The sequence below is a fragment of the Macaca mulatta genome, chromosome 1 (assembly GCF_049350105.2).
Source record: "Macaca mulatta isolate MMU2019108-1 chromosome 1, T2T-MMU8v2.0, whole genome shotgun sequence".
Lineage (NCBI taxonomy): Eukaryota > Metazoa > Chordata > Mammalia > Primates > Cercopithecidae > Macaca > Macaca mulatta.
Window position 1 is genome coordinate 197,055,965 of NC_133406.1, and position 14,507 is coordinate 197,070,471.

General features: G+C 57.2%; 2 protein-coding genes across 51 annotated transcripts in view; one reads left to right on the forward strand and one right to left on the reverse strand.

Moving 5' to 3' along the window:
- Positions 1 to 14,507, forward strand: part of MED8 (mediator complex subunit 8) — a 417,118-nt gene that overhangs the window by 178,533 nt on the left and 224,078 nt on the right. The window lies entirely within an intron of this gene.
- PTPRF (protein tyrosine phosphatase receptor type F) overlaps positions 1 to 14,507 on the reverse strand; it is a 92,945-nt gene that overhangs the window by 11,256 nt on the left and 67,182 nt on the right. For 10 of the 50 annotated variants that reach the window (XM_077960215.1, XM_077960199.1, XM_015137538.3 and 7 more), the window contains 10 exons: positions 14,147 to 14,452; positions 13,287 to 13,480; positions 8,714 to 8,831; positions 8,058 to 8,636; positions 7,248 to 7,345; positions 6,809 to 7,062; positions 6,630 to 6,723; positions 5,810 to 6,028; positions 5,294 to 5,448; positions 2,769 to 2,884 (listed from right to left, as the gene is read on the reverse strand). In XM_077960215.1, the coding sequence (XP_077816341.1) occupies positions 2,769 to 2,884; positions 5,294 to 5,448; positions 5,810 to 6,028; positions 6,630 to 6,723; positions 6,809 to 7,062; positions 7,248 to 7,345; positions 8,058 to 8,636; positions 8,714 to 8,831; positions 13,287 to 13,480; positions 14,147 to 14,452 (2,133 nt within the window). Of the gene's footprint in view, positions 1 to 2,768; positions 2,885 to 5,293; positions 5,449 to 5,809; positions 6,029 to 6,629; positions 6,724 to 6,808; positions 7,063 to 7,247; positions 7,346 to 8,057; positions 8,637 to 8,713; positions 8,832 to 10,144; positions 10,172 to 13,268; positions 13,481 to 14,146; positions 14,453 to 14,507 lie in introns of all 50 variants that reach the window. The other 40 variants (XM_077960205.1, XM_077960188.1, XM_077960221.1 and 37 more) reach the window with 13 other exon arrangements.

Genomic DNA, 14,507 nt, shown 5'->3' on the forward strand with positions numbered 1-14,507 from the left:
CACTTCTGCTCACAGGAGAGGACGTGGCCACCACCCTCTCTTCAAGGCCCCACCTGCCAAAGTCAACGGTCCTCCCACTGGGTGTTCCCACTACCCTATCTCACTAAGTCCTCTCGTCCCTTGCACAACTTCCCCCACCCTGGCATCAGGGACATTGTGCTCCTGCTCTCCTCTCGCTGTGTCTGCTCCTTCTCAATCTCTCTAGCTGCTCTCCATCCATGTTTCCTTAACGCTGCACCACCTTCCCTACCCTTGGCTCCTTTTTTGGTCCAGGTCTCCTTCTGGCCCTCACCCTGGGAGAGCCCATTTATTCTTAGGCTTTGACTACCACATGCTCCTTGGACCCTCCCACAGGGCTTCAGCCCTGATGTCAGCTCAGAAGTCCTCAGACCCACAGACCCGCTGGCCCCAGGACACCCCTAAGCCCTGCTGACTCAGCCAGCAACTGCAGAGCCACTCTCACCTCTCCCCACGCGGACTCTGCTGCTCAGACTCTGCTGCTCTCACCTCCTTCACGTCTCCCAAGTCTATCCCCTCTGTTCCCACTGCCACCTCTTTCACTTTGTTGGTGGCCTTTTAAATGGTCTCCCTGCCTCAGTTTCTCCTCTCTAATCCAGTCACCTCAAGGAGCCAGAGTGACATTTCTAAAGCATGGTTCTGACCATCTGGCTCCCTTGCTGAAAACCTTTAATACCTCCCTGGCATCCTCAAGAGGAAGTCTAAGCCCCTTAGCCTGACATTCAAGGTCCTTTTGACTGGACCTCTGCCTAGCCCTCCAGTCTTCTCTTGGCTCAGTATTCCCCCAGCCGCTAACTCTCACGCTGCAGAAACCCTCAGGTGCTCGTAATTTGATGCACATGCAATCCGCCCAAGCTTCTGCACATGCTTCCACTGGGGAGCTCTCTCCCACCCTTCTTTTCTAGACCAATGCCCACATGGCTCAGCATCCCATCCCTGAAGAGGCTTCTCTGCACTCCAGGTCCCAGCATCCTGGTGCTTGATGCTTCAGAGATCTAATCATGCTAGCTTGCAACAGCCTGCTAGGTCTGCCTGGCACACTCTCCAGACGTGCTCACAAAACTCAGTCACCATGTTATGAGGAAGCCCAGGCCACTTGAAGAGGCCTCATATGGGTGTCCCAGCTGAGAGCCACAGCAAGGCTCAGAGCTGGCTCATCCACCATCCGTCACACGGATGAAAGAGGCTTTAGAATCCAGGGGTTGGCAAACTTGTATCCGTAACAGGCCAGAGCGTAAATAGTTTAGGCTTTGTGGACGTCTGGTATCTGTTGCATCTATTTAATTGTGCCTTTATAATGCGAAAGCAACCATAGATAGGTACTATATAAATAAATGGGTGTCGCTGTTACAGTAAAATTTTGTTTGTTTGTTTGCTGTTTTTGAGACTGGGTTTTGCTCTTGTCGCCCAGGCTGGAGTGCGATGGAGAGATCTTGGCTCACGCAACTTCCACCTCCTGGGTTCAAGCGATTCTCCTGCCTCAGCCTCCCGAGTAGCTGGGACGACAGGCGCCACCACGCCCGGCTAATTTTTGTATTTTTAGTAGAGATGGGGTTTCACTAGCTGGTCTTGAACTCCTGATGTCAGGTGATCCACCCAGCTCAGCCTCCCAAAGTGCTGGGATTATAGGCATGAGCCACCGCGCCCGGCCAGTAAAAATTTATTTATAAAAACAAGTGGTGGGCTGTACGTGGCCATGGGCCATAGTCTGCCAACCCCTGCTTTAAATGACTCTAGCTCCCAGCCTTCAAGTCTTCCGACTGAGGGCCCAGACTTTCTGGAATAAGGACAAGCTGTTCCTGCTGTGCCCCTGTCTAAATTCCTGCCTCACAAAAACCGTGACAGATAATACATAATTATTGTTGTTTTAAGCCACTAAGTTTTGGGGTAATTTGATATGCAGTAATAACCAGCTCATACATAACAAACCCTGTGTGTATGCATTAGTTCACTCGTTCCTTCATTTGTCTGTGTGTTCATTTCACAGGCATTTAACAAGAACCCATCGTGTGCTGAATACAACGGATGGGGGATGACAAGACACAGTTCCCGGCACCACAGAGCTCAGAGACTGTCACTGAGGCAATCCCACCTCACTGTGAGAGGCGTCCAAAGGAAGAAGGAAGGAAGTTCCTGGAGCCGAGGAGAGACACCTAACCCTGTGGGGGTGTGGGAAGGAGGAGAGGTATGAGCTGCATCTGCTGGGTGTTGGGAGGAGCGACATTTCAGGTAGAAGGAAGAGCTGCACAGCCCCGTGAGAGTGGCTAGGAGAAGGGGCAGGTATGTGGTATGGTAAACCTGGGGTCGGCCTCCAGGAAGGCTCAGGTGCATGCACTTCATCTCCCCACGAGTGTCTGGTGAGGTATCTCCCACTGCTAACACGTCCATCTTTCCTGTGGAAGGGCCAGAGTGCCGGCCAGACACTGGCCACCCTGCAGCAGAGATGTGGGCTCTGGGAGGTCCTTAGCCCATATCCAGAGGCCTTGACTGAAGACAAGGCAGGGGCTAAATGGCTTTTGCACCTGAGAGGGTCCTGGCCTGCGGCACCTGTCCAGCTGCAGGATATGGGGGCTTCTCAGTCATTCCAACCAAAATGGATGAGCGCAGGGAGAACGGCAGAAAGGAAGAAAAGGAGCAGGAACAAGTGCATGTGGCCTAAGAACTTCAGTGGAGACCCTGAGACTTGCAGAACGGAGCCACAGGCCTGCCAGGTCTGGGCTGGGGGCACACAGGCCATGGGAGTGCCCTACCTGGGGTCTGGTAGTTGAGCCTCCGCATCTCCACAGGGTCAGAGGAGTGGGCCAGCAAAGAGTCCTTCAGTCCGATCGATTGCTCATCCTTAGAGGATGGGGAGTGGGTCCTTTTCCTAGAGACAGAAGGGAGGCTGGTGAGAACCTGAGGTCCAGGCTAAGACAGTGACACATGGCATGGCTGGCTGCCAAGGAGCCCCCTGCCACCATGTCCACGGCTCTGTCCTCCTACTGCCCCACCTCTTCCCAGGATCTCTGAGTGCACAGGAGCCAGGGCCAGAGCAGCCTTGACATGAGAGAACACAGGGCAGGGAAGGGGTAGGGACAGCACGAGTGTGGCACGAGCAGAGGGGCAGTGCAGCAGGGAGGAAGGGGTCGCAGGGGAGGGCAGCTCCTTTGGATAGAAGGTAGGTCACTGCAGGACAGTGGCTGCTATCCCCAAGGCCACCCAGCTGAGTAGCAGGAACCACCAGGAATAAACATGCAAATGACACATAAAATACACAAACAGCACATGGGACAGGGCCCCAGCTTTCTGGCCCTCAGAGTATCAGGGTAAATGCCCAGGGCAGCAGGGGAAGGACAGGGAAGGCATCACCCTAGCTGGGCAGAGTCCTCTCTCACTGGCCTCAGTTTTCCCGTCTGTAAGGACAGGTCAGAGACAGACCATAGGGTTCAGCTGCCAACAAATAGCCAGAGGCTACTTGTGGTCTGCAGACGCGTGTGCTTGGGGAAGAAGAATTTGAGTGAGTGTGCTCGGGTGTGTACCAGGACACGCCTCTCCGCACAGTGAGTGCTCTTTGCACATATGCGAGACTGTCTCTTGCAGCACTTTGGCAACTTCTCAGAGAACCGGGAGCCGGGTGACAGTTCTGGAGAGCTCTGTGCGCTCAGGGAAAGCAGTGAAGTCTGTATTATGCATGTGCCCCAAAGAAGGAGCAACCTCTGCAGAGTTGAACCGGCAAGAGTGAGACAGAACCTGCCTCCTCACACCAATGAGGACTCAGTCCTGAACCGGGGAGCCTGCTGAGCTGACTGGACAGTTTGCTGCTTAAAGCCATAGGCCAGGGGACTTCCGGTCAAAGCATCATCCCTCCCTGCTGGCCCAAGATGTGCACAAGGATTAGAAGTAGAGGGCGAGGTGTGTGAAGAGAGAAGGAACAACTCCTACCTTTCTTGTTTACTAGGTCCCGAAAGACAAGCAAGGACAGAAGAAAGGAACGGTCACAGTTTCCACCAAGCACTCAGCCCTCTAATGACATGGGGACCCTGCAGGCCCCTTATATGGCACCCACGTGACATTCACAGGGAGGGGGTCCACCTCTCTGGACAGACCCAAAATGCAGGTGGAAGTGGGAAGGATTAGTGCGTTTGTGGGACACTCCTCAGGGACCCGCCCACAGGTCCATCCGCCCTGGGAGGAAGGAGCGGACTCTTTAGGACAGAGCAGTGGATCCAGGGTAGGGGCACAGGATATAGGCACTCCTGCATGGTGCAGAGATGTGCTCAGACACACAGACTAGCGTATCTTCATGTGCCAGGTGCTCACTGACATGCCTGTGGGCTCAGCCCAGTGCTGGGGGCTGAAGGCTTGGCACACAGGACCAGCTGCATTTGCAGTGGAGCATCACAGGGGACAGATGTGGGGCTGTGCAAGGAAGGGGTTGGGGCCAGGCAAGGTCTTGTAGGCAGCAGAGCATGGACTTGAGTCCTGAATGATGAGGTTGCTGTTGCCAGGTGGGCAGGGGGAGGGAGATCCGCAGAGGGCACACCCTGTGTGGGCCTGAGCACTGAATGAGTTCAGTGTCACAGTGTCAGGAGTGTGGTGGGGTCAGATTAGCCAGGTGTTTGGCTGTCAGGCTAAAGAGGCTGGGCTTTATGTGGGGAGCCACCAAAAGGTTTCAAACTGAGAGTGACAAAGTTAAATCTCTGGAAATCCCTTTCAGGCTGGAAGGTGCACGGATAGGAAGGGAGACTCCTAGGGCAGGTAGTTGCCGCTTCTGATAGAACTGAGTGGGAAAGATACACTGAGGCTGAGGCGGCTGCAGATGGCACGGGCACAGCAGGCCATCAGTCACGTCTGTTAATGAGCATCCATGATTGACCTCTCTCGGCCTAAGCAGGAGAGCGGGGCTGGGGAATCATCCAGGAATGCTGGCAGAAGGAAAGGACTCGAGGTAGGAGCTCAGGAGACGGCAGTGTCTTAAAACTGAAGAGGAGACGGACACACTCTTATCCACAGAAACACAGACAGACAGACACGCCAGGGATGCACATGGGACAACCTTCTGAGGCTTTAGCTCGTCACGCCCAGGCTGCCACAGAGGCTCCCTCACCTGACAGATGCAGGCCTGCAGATGCAGGTAGGCACACACACTGCTCCTGCCCTTCCTGCCTTCCTGCTGAGCCTGAGGCCCAGGGTCCAGGATGCAAGGCTGCACATTCTCCACAGGCACAACGCCCAGAGAGGGCCTGAAAGGCGAGGGGCAGGTGGCCATTCCCGGAGCTCTGAGGGCAGTGCTTACCTTTTGAACAGGAGGATGGCGATGACAATGAGGATGATGAGGATGACTGCCAGCACGGGACCCGTCACCCACAGCATCTCCGGCTCCTCCTGCTGCTGGGCTGGTGTCACCTGGACCACGATCTCATCTGAGTAGGGGCTGGATGCATAGCGCTTCTGTGGCCCGGTGGAGAACAGTAGGCTGTGAGCTCAGTGTGAGACCCCCCAACCCTCTGCCTATCAATCCTGGAGAAAGGGCTCTGGGTCTGGGTTACACTGGGCCTGGTCTCCCAGATCCTACAAGCTGGACCTGGCAGGACTGGGTCCCTGGAGCCACATTAGGTCTGGCCTCTGGGTCCCAGGGCCGCGTCCCAGGATCCCTGGGACAGGTCTTGGGTCTTTAGTGCTGCCCCAGGCCAGGGATCTTGTAGCCCCCAGACTGATAAAGACCTGGGGTCTTGTGGTGTTTGAGACTGGCCTAGTCTCAGGCCAGGCCAGGGGGATCAGGGTGCTGAGAGCCAAGCCAGCTCAGGCAGACCTGGTCCATGGGTTCCTTCAAGGAGGCAAGCACAAAGCATTGGTAGCTCAGGTCCGGAGACAGGGGCCGGTTGTAGAAGCCCCGGTAGTTCTTCTTGTCCCCCAAGGTGAAGGTCTTGGGGAGCACATCCAGTTGAGCAGCCACATATGGCTTCAGACGCTCTGCCTGCCGCCGCCGCCGCCGCTGCTCCTCTCCACCCTGCTCGATGGCTTCCAGAAGCTGGCAGAGCAGAGCACAGGGGTCACGCGGGGCCTTGGAGCATGCTGGCCGGCCTGGGATGTCAGCTCCCTGGGCTGAGATCAATGCTCACCTGCCGTGTAAGGGTCCACACCTGCCCAACCCACTGCCCCTACAGAGTAATGGATACCACGAAGCCACTCCTCCCCACCAGCCCATGAGAAGAAGCCCTGTGGGTAAGCTGCCCCACCCTAACCAGGCTGTTTCCACACTGGCTGAGAAAGGACTAAAGGGTTTCAAAATTTCAGGGACTCCTGGCTCTGGGGCTCACTGAGCCCTCCATGGCTTCTAGATCGGCGAGGCTCTGCAGTGTCTACAGGGCTTGCCATTCTCTAGACCTGCAGAGGCATCTCCACGACGCCCCACCCCAGGGATTCTTCATAAACCCTCTGGGAGTTCTGTGAATATTCCCAGACAGTTTCCTCAAAGTCCCTCTCTCCAGAGAGGGGCAGGCTGCCAGCCAGGAGAGAGATTTCAATTTGGGAAGTGAATCTGAGAGTCACTGGGACAGTGCTCAGGGCAGGAAGAACACAGTCGACCACTGCAATGGGGCTGTCAGTGTCCCCATCCCCTCCCCAGGTACCTCGTCCAGCTCCAGTTCCTCGGGTGTGCTCCATCTTGGCGCCAGCATGCTCCCACCCACACGGTCAATGGGTACCACCACGATGTAGAACCACCTGGGTGGGCAGGGCAGGAATCACGACTGTCACTGCCGGTCACCTCCAGCCCTGCCCTACCTCCCCCAACACCTTGTGTGCATACCTGACAAGCGAGGGGTCCTGCACATGGGGCATGGAGAGGGCAAAACGGCCGTCCTCTATGTAGGCAGAGGCGGGCAGTGGCTTGTGTGGCAGGAGGTCGGGGGCCGTGCGGATGGACACCAGGTGCTGCAGCCCCCCTGCGCTGCTGCCACGGTTCATCAGCACAAACGAGTACTCCGTGTTGGGCTGCAGGTCAGCGATCAGCTTTCGCATTGAGTGCCCGTCCACCTCCACACTCTGCCCATTGTACAGAATCTGTGGGGGAAGGGAGGGGCAATGCCTTTGGGTGAGGTTCCCTACCACGGGCTGCAAGGCACAGTGCACAGATACACAACCACAGTCCTGCTCCATAGCCAGATGCACATGGGTTAGGACTGGAAAGACAGCACCCAGCAGGCCTGTGTGTGTGCCAGGCTCAGCTGGCTGTGGCCCTTACTCACCTTAAAGGGCACAGCTGACTTATAGGAGTCGGGGACCTCCCAGCTGAGCAGCACAGATGTCTTCATCGCAGCCGCCACCCGGAAGTTCTTGGCAAACACTGCAGAGACATAGGGAGAGAGTCAGCTCCACTGGGTATGAGGTGGGGTGAATGCGCTGGAAAGGTGGAAGGTGAATGGCCAGGATGAGATACTGGTTGGGGAATGGGGGGTTGAAGGATGGCTGCAGAGTACCAAGCGCCCCACTCCCAGCCAGCTTCAAACGGCACAGTTGAACTCCCAGCCCAAGCTCTTCCACAGCGAGCACCAAACAGGGTGGGGGATGCCACGGCAACCAGGGTCAGGATCTCCAGAAACACGAGTGTAAAAACTTGAGCCGATGGACACCAGGCCAGAGTGATCAGAGGTCAGTGGGTTTCGGTCATGAGAACCACGTGGCCACACACCAGAGCGTGGTAGAGCATGTTCACTAGAGGTCGGAGGGTCATGGCCCCAAGAGATTAGTGTCACACAACAAAGGTCAGGAGGTTGCACACCCAAGAACAGTGACACAGTCAAAAGAGATCAGTGGGTCAAGGTCATGAGAGATCAGAAGGTCACACAGCAGAGGTCAGTAGGTCAAAGACAGCAGAGATCAGGCACCAACAATGTGGTGCCCATTCACTAGAGGTTAGTGGTCACGGTCATGAGAGATTGGAGGTCACACACCAGAGGCTGGTGGATCACAGTTGCCAGAGGTCAGTGGCTCAAGGAGAGCAGAGACCCCCAGATGCAGCCATGCTTGGGAAGGGCTGCCATGTCCACAGCACACACCTTGCTCCACCGGCATGGTCCGGGACTGGATGCTGGGGCTGAGTGGGCCAGAGCCTTTGCTGGTCCATGCGCGGACCTTGATGTCATAAGTGGTGTCTGGCTTGAGGCCAGAAAGGGTAAAGTGGGTGTCTGTCGTGACGTTCTGCAGCTCCTGCTGGCTGTTGATGTCTCGGAACACCACGGTGTAGCTGACGATGCGCCCATTCCTCTCTGCCAGCACTGGCGGGTCCCAGGCCAGTTCTGTGGTAGATGTGGTCAGTCCTGTCACACGCAGGTTTTGGGGAAAGCCGCTGGGTAGGTCCTCGGGGGTCCTGATCTCCTTCTGGAACTCCTCACCCAGGCCAGCCCGGTTCCTGGCAGCAAGTCGGAAGATGTAGGTGGTCCCCTTGTGCAGGCCAGTGACTGTGAAGTGCTGGTCATCCTTGCCGAAATCGATAGTGTTGGGCCGCGCCTCGTCAGCCCGGCAGTACTGCAGCCGGTAGCCCAGCAGCTCACCAGGCAGATCCTTGGGTGGGTGCCACTGGAGCAGCGCAGTGTTCATGGCCGTGGTGCTGACCATCACAGTGGGCCGGCCTGGGACTGAAGGACCACAGGGTGGGCTCTGGCGCTGCCCTCCCGCTGCCCCACCCTCAGGTCTGTCCTGACCCCTCACTCACCTGCGCCCGTTGTAGTAACAATTTTGGGCTTGCTGCGGGCACCATCCCCCTTGGTGGTATAGGCAGCGACAGTAATGGAGTAGGTGGTCTCTGGGGTCAGGCCGCTGATAGTGGTTTCCTGAGGGAGGAGGAGGGGTCCGTTCCCATCACAAGAATGCAGGGAGAGGCCAGACCTTGTCAGGGACCTCAGGACCCTAGCCTGAGGGAAGCCCCTGGGCACACAAGGCCACGGGTTGTGGAAGGTGGGGCTGTACAATGGTGGCCTCTGCTGGAGGGGAAGCAGGTAGGTAGGATGCAGGCCTGGGAGGATCCCGCCCATCCCAGAAGCCGCCCGCCTGGGGCAGACAGCTCATCATTGCTTCCAGACAAGAACAAAGGGCCAGACTGTTTCCCTCACTCCATTGTGCTGTGAACGTAGACTGAGGATGTAAACAGGGCATAGCCTCGCACACACCCAGCACCTTGCATGGCTCCTGACACCCACACGCACACAGCCTACAGCTCCTGTGTAAGCAGGCGTAAGGTCGCGTGTGGACACCAGTGCATGCATGCACACACAGAGCAAGGTGGTGGGGGGGGTTAAGGTGCCATCCTATAGGACCCAGTCAGGACTCTGCTGCCTCCATATAGGCCACTAACTCTGAGAATGTCTATACCCTGCAATACCTCTTGAGAAAGGCGGGGGAGGGGCCAGGAGAATAAGAAAACCTCCACACCTGGGGAACTGGTTTCCACGTCTGTTCCCAGTGATGCCTGAGATAGCAGCCAGGGCAATGTCCTCCCACCTTGGCAGACCCTGCCCATATACCCATCTGCAGCAAAGGAATCATCTCTGGACATGCGGAGAAACACCATGGGAGGTCAAGCCACACCACACAGAAGAGTGGGAAGCAGGGCAGGGACCAACGTGCAGTGGGAACAGAGCCGTCACCAACCCTGGTATCCCTCCAGCTCTGGCCTTGAGTGGGGCCCCTGCAGCTGCCACCACCCCCTCATGGGCCCCGTCTGCCTCAGCTGGAGGGTCTCCCAGGGCTGGGGCTCCAGAATGCACCAATGCCAGAACCCGACTCTCCAGACTGCCCTCCCAGCCTGGGCCCTAAAGCAGGTGATTTTTCACTCAGGGATCAATAAGGCCTAACGATCAGGATCGGATTTAACTCCATCCCTGTCTGGCCCGAGCAGGGGCCGGGCCCTGGTCGATCATGAACACTGGCCTCAAATTGCTGCTCGACAGGCAAGAAGTAAGGATTAGAGGAAATGCCAATTGCTGCTCAGCTCAGTGCTCGTGTCTGAACATCAGTTTTCTCCGGATGTGGCTGGAGCCCCGTGGATCTTGGCAGCGCAGGCTGGCAGGAAAGGAGGGAGAGGGGGAGTGTCCCACGAGCCCAGCTTGACCCATGTCTTGTCCGCGTTCGCACACCTGTTACTTACATAGTCCTCGGACTCCTCTGGCCGCCACTGACCGCGGGAGAGGGAGAGAAAGGGAGACAGGATGGTGAAGGACTCTGACCTGGAGAGGCCCTTGGTCTGGAAGGGACCTGGCCCAGGGAGGACAGAGGGAGGGCTTTTGGGCCTCGAAGTACCCATGGGGGTAGCACCCCAGGACAACTCCCAGTTCAAAGATTTGAATACCTGCCTCACTGAGCACCAACTGTGTGCGCCAGGGCTGGGCTGAGGAGGGTAGAGAGACTACGAGGGCAGGCAGCCTACAGGGAGAGGACCTGCTGACAGAGGGGCCTAAGAACACAAAGCAGCTACAGATGCTTTGACAATTTTGGGCTTGCTGGGAGGCAGAGGCTGTCAGACAAGGAGGGTGGGTTCAACAGCTCAGGCTGAGGGGAAGGAAGACACTGAGGGGCGAATGGGGTGCCCATATGCCCTGGTTTGCCTTGGACAGTCCTGGCCTGTGCTTGTTGCCATGGAATGACTATTCAGTGTCTCGTTCCACCCCTCAAGGCATCCCAGATGTAATCATACATTATACAATCACCCCAGGCATGAGAAGCATCCCACAACAGTAAGAGCTGGGGGTGAACAGGTCACGTGGCTAGGGTGAGCCCAAGGGCAAGCCAGTCAGCAAGACTATGAAGGCTGCAAGTGACAAGCTCAGAGCCTGGGCTGTAGCCCACAGGCACCGGAAACCACCTATACCTGTTCCTTCCTCAGGGTGTCTGAGAATCAAGGTAGGAAGGAATGTTTTGAGGCTGGCAGTGTTGTGGGCCTTTGGTGCATGTAGATATTCTAGATGGACAGGTGGAGGGACTGTGAGGTCTCCATTCTGAGGCCCCATGAAACATCACAGGGAGATGGTCCAGGACGTCTCCAAGCCGGAGGGTTGGGTCCTCCAGCCCAAGCACCCCCACAGTGCCGGTCTGGCCTCTGTCCACTGGCCTCCATGCTAGGTGGCCTAAGTTCCTCCTGTCCTGGGACACTCTGTTGGAAAATCCTTGCAAGAAGCATAGAACAGAATATGAGACGAGGCTCTGGACAGGTCCTTAGTGCATGGCCACTTTATAGGGTGTGGCTGGGCCCACCTCAATTCCAATCTCCTTGCCTGGGGGGAGATTGGGGCTGTCCCAACGCTAGAGGCAGAGCAAGAAAGAAGAGAAAGAAAGAAGGGAAAGGCAGAGGATGAAATCAAGCAGAGATGAAGGGAAGGAGTCAGAGGAAAGGCAGGGGGAGGAGGGAAGAAAGTAGAAGAGAGAAGAGAATGAGCAAGACAAAAAACAGAGACTCCAAGAAGAACAGAGAAATGAAGGCCATGAGAGGGGAAAAAGGGAGGCAGGGAGATGGTATCAGACATAAAGGGAGACGGGTCTGGCTCCACACTTCCGGGGTGGGGGTGGGAACATGCACCACATAGTTCTTTCAGGCCTGATGGGGACCCTGAGCTGAGCAGATGGTGCTGTTGGGTGAAGGACAGAATGTGGTGCCCTTGATGGAAGCGCAGGGACAGCTGGGCCCTGTGGCCAGGCTCAGGACCAGGCCCCGTCTGTTCTCCCACTGGCGAGGAACAGAATGACCCAGTCCCGAGAGGGCTACGGGGCAGGCCTTCATCTTCAGGGTCCTCCGGGAGCCCAGACTTGGGTTACCTCCCAGGATGGGATGTCTGAGGCTTTTATAGTCTCAGTGTCCCTGAGCCTCTGGTCCAGTTCCCTTCTGAACCTCTTGGGACCAGAAGGGGGTACTTGAAGTGGCTTCTCTGGAACTCCACTGGCCCCTCACAGAGGAGTGGGAAGCCCATTCCTGGGATGTTTCTGGGTAGGTGTGTTCACTGAGGCTCCACGAGGAGCCCTCAGCCTGCCCCAGGAATGCAGGTGGGTGCACATGCCCGCCTCCTCCACCCGGATGCCTTAGCACTGGGCAGGCTAAGAGGCGGAAGAGAGCACCCTTTGGGCAGAAAGAATTTTGCTTCAGATGGCTGAACCCAGCTGGAGGGGTGAGCCTCCTGTCTGTGTGGGTGACCCCACCCCTCTGCACAGCGTGTACAGCATCGAGTGGTACACGCACCCCTGCTCTCTGCCCAGGCAGGGGTAAGAGGCTGGACGGGGATGGGTGTGTGGGTCCCTCCCAGGCCCTGCTCCTGGATGGGGAGACCTTGAGAGCACCACACCAGGTGCTGTGACTCTCCAGCAGGGTCTTTTGGGAGGGGGCTCATGATAGCAACTGCAGCCCTTTCCTAGGGGTCCACAGACATGGCTTCTTATCCAAGTGTAGCCACCTACTTGCTGAATAATTCCGTACCACTCTCATAACCTCCTAGCATTCCAAGTTCTTCATCTGAATAGCAACCAGTGTTCAGAATACCCCAGGGAGCTCACCCCAAGCTCCAGAGCAGGACCATCCTCCCAGGAAGACAGACGCACACAGAGGAAGGTGTGAGGCTGGCCAGCAGGCCTAGCCCTTGAGGGTGAACATCAGGGGCTGAACCATTCCCTGTGGGGCCAGGAGCAGGGCAACACCGTGCTTGGCTACTCACAGAGCTCGGCAGCAGCCACAGACCTGTGGCCGCCAGTGGGGTAAGACAGCCCCGGAGCACTCTCTCTACCCTTTATGTGGGAGGAGTGGATGCCAGCCCAGCACTGTTTAGGGAGAAGGCACATCTCAAAATCCCAGCCTGGTGGGGCAGGGTGGCTCACATCTGTAATCTCAGCACTTTGGGAGACTGAGGCAGACGGATCACTTGAGGTCAGGAGTTCGAGACCAGCCTGGCCAACATGGTGAAACCCTGTATCTACTAAAAGTACAAAAATTAGCCGGGCGTGGTGGCAGGCGCCTGTAATCCCAGCTACGCAGGAGGCTGAGGAAGGAGAATTGCTTGAACCCAGGAAGCACTCCAGAGCTGACAAGAGCGAAGCTCCATCACACACACACAAACACACACACATATGCACCAAAAAAACCCCAGCCTAATCCCTGATGCTGCAAAGCATCTCGGGTCTCACAACCAAGGAAAGGCAGTCACAGCACTGCTGAGGGCAAGCAGGGGAAGAGGGTATCTGGGCCCCAAATGGGAGCTTGTGCATGCTGGTCTGTGCTCACCCTGCCACCCCACCCCCACCCAATGCTGCACCTGGGCCTCGGCTAGCATGACGTCTTGGATGATGGGGAGTCCACGGGGCTCGCCATTCTCCAGCCGCACGTAGGTGACCTGGTAGCCGCGGATCTGGCCATGCTGCTTGCTGGGGACAGGCAGCTTCCAGTAGACATGCACAGCTGTAGAGTTCAGTGGCTCCACCTCCACCTTCCGCGGAGGCCCGCTGGGCACTGGGGGTCAGGTAGAGAAGGAAGTCAGGCCTGGAGGTATCGACCCTGGCACAGGTGGGCACAGCAAACTCGAGGGTCCTGCCTCAGCACCCCACTCCCCCAGGAAAGGCCCTGATATAGGTTCCTTAGATCATCTGTCCCTGGTGAGGCACAAAGAAGGCTCCCTCTGCCCGCCACAGGTAAGAGCCCAGGACTGGCCCTGCTCACCCCTTTGGCCCAGGCCTGTCACTTGGTGGGTAGGGTCGACATGGGGGAACAGGTAGAGGTGGGACACCAGGTCTTTGACCACCCTCAGTCAGCACAACATGTCCTGACTCTTCCTAGGCCTCAAATCACACCAATGTCTGGCCAACGCGGAGTCTTGCTGATTCTACTCTGAGTATCTTTTACACCAATCTTCCCAATCTTGACCTTTCAAATCTTAGACGGGGCTGCTTCTCCCATCTTAGCCTGTGAAGACTTCAGCTCCTTTGGAGACAGCCCCAAAGGCTAGGATTTGGGCCTAAGTTATCCCATAAGTGACATCCCCCCACTCTGGGCCATTAAGCCTGAACCAGAAAGATGAGTCGACCTGGGCCTGTGTTAGGGAAAGGAAGGCCCTGGGGTGCTTGGTGGGTGGTGTCTGAGGCAGGACTCCTCCCCTCCCACCCCGGTGGCACTGCCTACCGTCCTCATCGGTGCGCACCAGCACCGGGCTGCTCTCGGGGCCGGGGCCCACATCTGTGTGTGCCCGCACCCACACCCGATACTCCGTCCACTTCTCCAGGCCCACCAGGTCCCAGCTGGAGTGCTCGCGGCTGATGCCATCCACCACATGCCGCCTGCGGTCCTCGCCGTCCACCGCCTCGTAGGCCACGGAGTACTGGGTGATAACGCCGTTGCGGCTGTCGGCAGGCGGCGGGACCCAACTTACCCGGACCGTGGTGGAGCCCGTGCTCACACACATCACCTTCTGGGGAGGGGCGGAGGGGGCTGGGGAAGACAAATGGGGGGGAAGCAAGCAGATGGAGGGTGGGGATCACAGGCA